This window comes from Musca domestica, unplaced genomic scaffold (assembly GCF_030504385.1).
Source record: "Musca domestica strain aabys unplaced genomic scaffold, Musca_domestica.polishedcontigs.V.1.1 6, whole genome shotgun sequence".
Lineage (NCBI taxonomy): Eukaryota > Metazoa > Arthropoda > Insecta > Diptera > Muscidae > Musca > Musca domestica.
The window spans coordinates 11,372,338-11,379,442 of record NW_026712363.1 but is presented as its reverse complement, the minus strand read 5'-3'; the positions used below and the strand labels follow the sequence as shown (position 1 = coordinate 11,379,442).

Here is a 7,105-nt window from a genome sequence, read left to right as displayed (position 1 = left end):
AACAACTAACAGCACGACGGAGTGAGTAAATATTGGGCAAATGTCCCTGGTCAAAATGCTAAGGGTAATATGTGGGCAGTGCTCCGTGACATAATTTTAAAAGAGAAATCTTCCAAAATGAATTTGGAATTTGGTGTGTAACATATTGTAGTGTTGTAGGGTATCACATGGTCGGTCCCGAACGACTATAGCCTTTGCTTACTTGTTTTATATACAACAATAAATAAGATTTAAACTATGTTGGCTTATATATATTGAATTGCATCGAATAAACGAAATGAAAATACACGTTGTTATTATTATAATACGAGAACTGCAATTCTATTTTGAGATAATCCAACACCAACATTTTAGCTGTTTTATTGAATGTATTTAATATTTTATTTTTTATATATTGTTTGTATAAATAAACAAAGGAGTTAAATTGAAACCGAAAAGCCGATTGGAACTCGTGTTCCGGATCGTAGAAACGACAAGTGCGATTGATATTGTTTTCATAAAAGAAAAGAAAGATATTGTTTTCCATAAAAGAAAACCAACATTTCTATTATAATCAGAGAACTGCAGAAAATTACAGTCGTCAAATGGTCTAATAATAAATTATTTTTATCCACAGAAGCTTGCATCAGCTATAGCATAAAATTCTACTCAACATCAATAAGCATTATGTTTTCATGATCAGCATCCAGTTTTTAATAGTAAATAAACTAACATAAACCAATAGAACTTAAAGTTTACGAGGCTGGACACAATTTTTTCTTCAAAGTAAAAATTATTATTTTTTTTATTATTTTTTAACATTAAATATATGTAAATCTACAAATTATATTACACCTACTATCTAGTAACATTCCATATAAACCATATCCTATTTGCCATTGTCTAAAAAGTCTTTAGCTTCATTAATTTTAGCTGCCAAATAGGGAGAACCACCACGATCAGGATGATTCAATAACATAATTTTCTTGTGTGCATCTTTAATCTAAAAAATATTTCGAAATTAGAATGGTAAGTGAAAATTCCTAAGTCTTACACACCTTAGATTTGGAAGCACTTGGACTAACACCTAAGATTAATGAGGCCTCTCTCTTATTCATTTTTGGATCAAATCCACCCTTATAATATTTGGAGTTGGCCAACGATTCCGCATCAAATTTTGGTAGATTTTTCATTGCCTCGTTGATTTTGGTGGTCATTGCAGGCATGCGGCGCATCAAATGTTTGCCAGCAAATCCAACAGCCGCAACTCCCAAGCCGGTTAATATTATGGATGACGCCTAAAAATCATACAAAATATTGGTGACATTAGAACGTAATTTACTTAATTTGTATTATTTACCATTTTATTAACGAATTTACGTAATTATTGATGGCTGTTACACTATAATGTATCGTTCAGAAAGAGTTCAATTTAATGATTCACTTATTGGAATTAGTTTCGTGATTGATAAATACATGAGTTGAAGAATGAGGAGGAAACATACGAATAGAAAATTTGCTGTGTTACGAATGAAAGGAAGAGAGGTAATTGTTAAACCCATATTACGAATGAAGGAAGACGCAGCAAGACACAACAGATGTTTCTACTATTGCTTACAAAAAATAGATGGCACTGTCGGTACTAGTCGTAGAAAAGATTTCAATAAGAGATATACATGTTCACATGTTAATGGGTCTATCAGATGAAATATGTTTTACAAATTATTTTGCTCTTTTATTTTCCTTGCGTAATTCCGTGTGTATGCCTAAATTGCTATTACATGCTTACATATGTTTTTATTTTTTAATCCCAGCACCATACTTAAATGGTCTACATTGTCATCCCGTTTGTAAAGGCTATATCAGGCGCCATGTTTTTACATATGTAGTGTCAAATTTTCCACATGTAGAAGATGCACAGATCGTGTGATACATAAGCGACATTTCAGTTGTGAAAAGTAAAGTACATGGTAGAAGAATACAGGTAGATGCATCAACACTTAGGATAAGAAGATTTTTAGATGTTTCAAAGGAAATAAAACAACTTATGTAAAATGGCAATATTGACATAGACAAGGAAATACACATTGATAACAAAAGTGACAGCACTTATGTAAAACCCTCATCGTCTGATAGCACTTAACTCCTCGAAATACTCATGTTAGACAGCACAAATTATATATATATATATTTTTTTTTGGATCAGGGTAAAATTCTAAACCGATTTAGTGATGCCGGTCTGTCTGTGGGTCAGTAAGTTCGTAAATGGGCCATGTCGGCCTACGTTGTCATTTAGCCTTCATATAACTGTATCTCCAGACATTCGGTATTTTGACAATGTAGATCACACTTTCTAACAGAACTTAGAGTCCGTAATAGGTTCTACCTCTTGGTTATATCGGTTCACGTTTACCCATAGCCTCCATATAACGGTAACTCCCAATATTTGGAATTTGAACGATTTAGGCCACATTTCTAACAGAAATGTTTAAAAGTAGGTATTTCTTTTATCAACCAGAAAGCGGTACCTATATTTGGTGTTTGAGTGATTTTAGCCACATATTTTAACAGTTTTTTTCTCATTTGGTAATTATAAATCACAATATATAATAGTCACTGCATTTTAAAGACTTTTTACCAAACAATGTGAATATTAAAAATGCAAGTGGATGCAATATTCAATCCTGATATTTTTATTTATACAGGTTTTCCTTGACTCATGGTGGAGGGTATTAAATGTTATTTTTACGTTTTACAATTTTTTTAATATTAACAATAATAATACTATTTTATGTATTTTCACACAACAAACAAACAATATTTTGATTAGATTGTGTTTTCTGATGAAAATAGGGCCCGGTGTGTTCGAAAATGATATGTAACTTCTACGATATGTGTAACTTAATTATAGTTAAATTAATTAGTAGAATATCGACGCATGATAATATATGAATGAATTAAAATTTAAAAGGAATATGCGTGTATCCCAGTAAAAGTCATCCAGTAGAAAAAATTAATGTTCATTATATTACATTTTTTATTACTTTATGTATACAACAATTTATGGCTTGTATTCTAGCAAGTAATGATAAAAATTCATATTAGAAATCAAATGCATAATAATTAAAAATAGACATGTGTATCGAGTGATGGATTAGAACTTAAATATCTTTGTCAAGTTAACAAAGTAAAAGTATATGAATATATATCCCTATTTTATGTGCAACGTTATGTATCACTTATATACATATATGATATTAAGATCAATGTTCTCTTGAGGTTATTTTACATCAATTCATTTTCAATTTTTATTACGTTTCGTTCACTTAAATTACCATGCTCATTCGCTTGGTGAGCCCTTAGTTTAGTGATATTTTTAAACTGCAATGAGCAAATAAAACAAGTATTATTTGCATGCGAAGCTAGATGTGTCCGTAAATCAGTACGACCCCTGAACCCTCTATCACATATCGTACACTTGAATTTACGCTTTGCTTCGTGTCTGTGCATATGCTTTCGTAGTGCTCCTAATGTTTTAGCATTCTTCCCACATTCCTTGCAAAGTAGTTTCGATTGATCTTCGGTCATATTACTTTTCTTGTTATTTTTTTCTGAGTGCCAGTAGTCCATATGACGCTTCAAACGAAGCCTTGTAATATTAGTATGACCACATATTTTGCATTTAAAACTATTTGGATCTTCGTGGTAACGTAGATGTTCCTCAATGTAGTAATGAGATTGCAGCTTACATTGACAACAGATTATATGACATTTAATATTGGGATGTTTATCAGAAAAATGTTTTTGCAAAAGTGAAAAGGTTGGACGAACCACACCACATACTAAACACTCTAAAGTTGGTCTCCATTTAGCAATTATGGCATCAAGTTCTGGGATGGTTTTTCTTCTTTCATCAGTCTTTTTCAAAGGGTCATGTTCATCGTAATCGTCGTCGTCAATGGAAGAGTCATTGATATTATTATCCACGTAGTTCGACTCTGATTGATCTTCGTCATGTACATCAAATAGTTGCAATTCAGGCTCTTCTTTGATTACAAAATTGTGGTTCATCGTGATATTCTGTGCATATTCATCTGATTCCTTATATTTTGAATTGGAGTTGTACTCATGTAGGTAGGTCTTTTCAGGTTCATTAATAACCAACGTGTTTTTCAGAGTTATGTGATTATAGTTTTCAGTTTTTATGGGGATGTTATATATTGTAACATCGGATGTTGCAGCGTCAGAGCGCACTTCATCTTTAATAAATTTGCTTTGAGCCCCTAGCACATCATCTTGAAATTTCTGAAACTTAAAAATTCGACTCCAGCATTTTAAACAAATGCTTTTAATATTTAAATCGTCGTTTGAAGCCTAAAATATATAGTTTTTTTTTTATAAATTATAATGTTTTTTTATTATGCATGCAGAAGTAATATATGTATATACAAATATATTATATGTATGTGTGAAAATTAAAAATAAGACAGGGAAGTTCATATTTTCGATATATCAAAGGAACCTTATCTAAAGGAAGATTTAAATAAGGTGGCCCTTAAAAAGTACAAAAAACAATCCTTTAACAAAGGAGGGGGAAATAAAAAATAGTGAAAATATTGCGAAAGCATGGAAATATCTTGAGTGTAATATTTTTTAATTAATTTAACGAGTAATTTTTTTTATTAAATCGTTATAACTGAAAAGGGTAGTTAACTACACACAACTTACCTCTGTTTTAAAATATTTAATAAGCACCTTTTTATGCGCCAAATCACCATAGCTCAAATTTGACATTTTTCCATTCTCCTTTAAATCACAATCACATATTGGACAAATTGTTTGTTTGTAGAATTCAAATTGGTCATCCTTTTTCATTTGTTGTGTTCGAATGCGATTTGAATTTTCTTGTAATTTGTGGAAGTCAACCATAGAATACCAGCATTTGAAACATATTGCACCAATTTCATAATTAGCATTGAGAAACTACGGAGACATCAGAATATATTTGTTATTAGTTGATTTACTCAGGAAATTAATGAGAAGAAAATATAACAGAACAGGCAGCCAGAGAGCACGGACAGTGTGTCCCTTAGAATCGATATATGTTATGAACTCTCTCTTTAATTTTTCTATAGAATTAAAAGAAGTCCAACATTATTTGTTTGAATTATCTACATTTGGAAAAACGTTGACTTTTGACCAGCAAAATTTAGTTTTTTTTGGTAGTCTTACAATTTTATCAAAACTATGCCTCTATTTTGATAAACTTAATATGTCCGAGTTTTACTGCTTAATATAACAACACCCAACATTAGTGGACTCTTATGTATTCATTTAGATTTATATTCGGATTTATGTTAAAAATCTTTCAAGTGTTAATCTTTCACGGATGTACTGGACTTATGCGAATACAGTTCTTATTCTGTCAAATATAATAATATAGTTAATCTTTAACTTACCATTGGATCAAAATATTTGGTGGTAAGGTTGTACACTTCAAAGTCGTCATAAAGATTCTTGTATCTGCTGCCTGTGCATGGATTAGCACATAACCGGCAAAGTAATTCCGTCATTACGATCTGTTTTCACTTAAATCTAAAAGATTCAAATAGTTAAACAATGGATTGTTGTTTTACATTTACATGACAATTATTACAATTATTTACCAAAAAAGAGTATCTATACACATCCTTGTTTATTTACTTACAACAGACAATTGCGAATAAATTCAGGATTCTGTTTTTTTTATATATTTCCCAAATATTTTTCGACTGTATGACATGGATATTTTAAGATTCTAGAATGCCTTCCAGGAGAAGTCGGTGGATATATCTTTGTTTGTATGTATGTTTCGTAGGTCCATCTGCGAAGCATCAAAATAAAATTTCCTCAACGAAACGAATAACAGACAAAACATAATGTCCTGGTAAAGATAAACAGAAAGAAAAATCTCCAATAGCCTCTTCTGTTTACGAATGAGTGCATGGGATAACACACAGAACCTTGTTGTTTACGAATAAGATGTGAGGACAATTTAATCATCTGGAACATTCATTAAAATGAGGTAGGAACTAGTACACAAAGTTTTTGCGGCGGCTCATCAAGTGTAAACCCATGGTACAACAAAATAAGTTAAATAGCGTGAAGAATTAATGAATGCCTGGATTTTCTCTAAAAAATTTGATCTAAATTGTTCAAACATTCAATTTTGTGGTTAAACTGGTTAATAGCTTTAATGTGCGAGGCGCAATGTATAGGTTTCTTCCAATCTTTGGTTTTGAAAATATTTTTTTTTCATTTTTCAAAACAATAAATACGTACCATGGTAGAACAAAGGAGGTAGAGTCATGCAATCATATGTTATGCTAGGAACACAATTGGAGCGAACGACGAATTTCGCCCTACGCGGCGACAAAATGAGCCGCGAAAATTCGTCGTATGGAACACAATACCGACGAAATTATAAAACAGCTGATGAAGTTGTTTACTTTTTGCTCATTTGTTGACTACAATGAATTATACAAGAACACATAATTCTTTACGTTCTCTATTATAATTTCACTAATGTCCATCTTCTCTATTATAAATTCACTGATATCCATCTTCACTCAGGCGCAAGTACACAAATAAATAAACAAATTAATTAATTTTTTTTTTATACGAGTAACAGATAGTAGAGTGACCGTAACAAATTTTAAAGTAAAAAGTAACTTTATTTACTAAAACACATAAAATTCGTACAAGTATGGCCACCTTGTACTGTTTTGTTCGCCGGTCGCCGGCGTATGAAATAGAAATAAAGCTAATTGAGTTCGCGGCGACCGACGAAATTTTCGCCGGTGCCGTGATTGTGTGCACTTCCATATACACATATGTGTTTTATTTTTGACGACGAACATACGCCGCGAAAAAATTCGTCGTTCGCTCCAATTGTGTTCCTAGCATTAACAATTTTTTCATTTGACAACATCTCATTGTCAAAATTTGTATTTATAAATCCATTGTACATACACAAATCATACATAAATGGGAACCTGTTTTTATGTAGTGAAATGTGACAAGGTAAATTACAGAAAAATGCAGAGAAGAGAATACTTTTTTGAAATGATTTTACACACTTAGAAAA

At 31.5% G+C, this 7,105-nt stretch overlaps 2 protein-coding genes across 3 annotated transcripts; both read right to left on the bottom strand.

Annotated features, from left to right (window-relative positions):
- Window positions 1-766: 766 nt before the first annotated feature.
- On the bottom strand, window positions 767-1,499 carry LOC101896708 (mitochondrial import inner membrane translocase subunit TIM14). Its single transcript, XM_005184014.4, has 3 exons — window positions 1,340-1,499; window positions 1,038-1,277; window positions 767-982 (listed from the first exon to the last, which is right to left on the bottom strand). Exons 1-3 carry the CDS (start codon window positions 1,340-1,342, stop codon window positions 869-871), a joined length of 357 nt encoding a protein of 118 aa, XP_005184071.1. The 5' UTR covers window positions 1,343-1,499; the 3' UTR covers window positions 767-868.
- A 1,493-nt stretch (window positions 1,500-2,992) lies between these two features.
- On the bottom strand, window positions 2,993-5,998 carry LOC105261841 (transcription factor grauzone). 2 transcript variants are annotated; one of them, XM_011294431.3, is made up of 4 exons: window positions 5,646-5,998; window positions 5,439-5,574; window positions 4,708-4,962; window positions 2,993-4,353 (listed from the first exon to the last, which is right to left on the bottom strand). In XM_011294431.3, exons 2-4 carry the CDS (start codon window positions 5,550-5,552, stop codon window positions 3,265-3,267), a joined length of 1,458 nt encoding a protein of 485 aa, XP_011292733.2. In that variant the 5' UTR covers window positions 5,553-5,574; window positions 5,646-5,998; the 3' UTR covers window positions 2,993-3,264. The 2 variants fall into 2 exon arrangements, with proteins under 2 accessions (XP_011292733.2, XP_011292732.2); XM_011294430.3 differs by having other exon boundaries at window positions 5,687-5,998.
- Between the last annotated feature and the right edge of the window lie 1,107 nt (window positions 5,999-7,105).

What these genes read in the sequence shown, in the direction of transcription:
- LOC101896708 (XM_005184014.4), bottom strand. An exon ending in CAAGTGCTTCCAAATCTAAG is followed by an intron (nt 983 to 1,037) that starts GTGTGTAAGACT and finishes AATATTTTTTAG; the next exon opens with ATTAAAGATGCACACAAGAA.
- LOC105261841 (XM_011294431.3), bottom strand. Translation starts at nt 5,552, where the DNA reads ATGACGGAATTACTTTGCCGGTTATGTGCTAATCCATGCACAGGCAGC. An exon ending in CCAAATATTTTGATCCAATG is followed by an intron (nt 4,963 to 5,438) that starts GTAAGTTAAAGA and finishes ATGTCTCCGTAG; the next exon opens with TTTCTCAATGCTAATTATGA. An exon ending in TTAAATATTTTAAAACAGAG is followed by an intron (nt 4,354 to 4,707) that starts GTAAGTTGTGTG and finishes TATATATTTTAG; the next exon opens with GCTTCAAACGACGATTTAAA.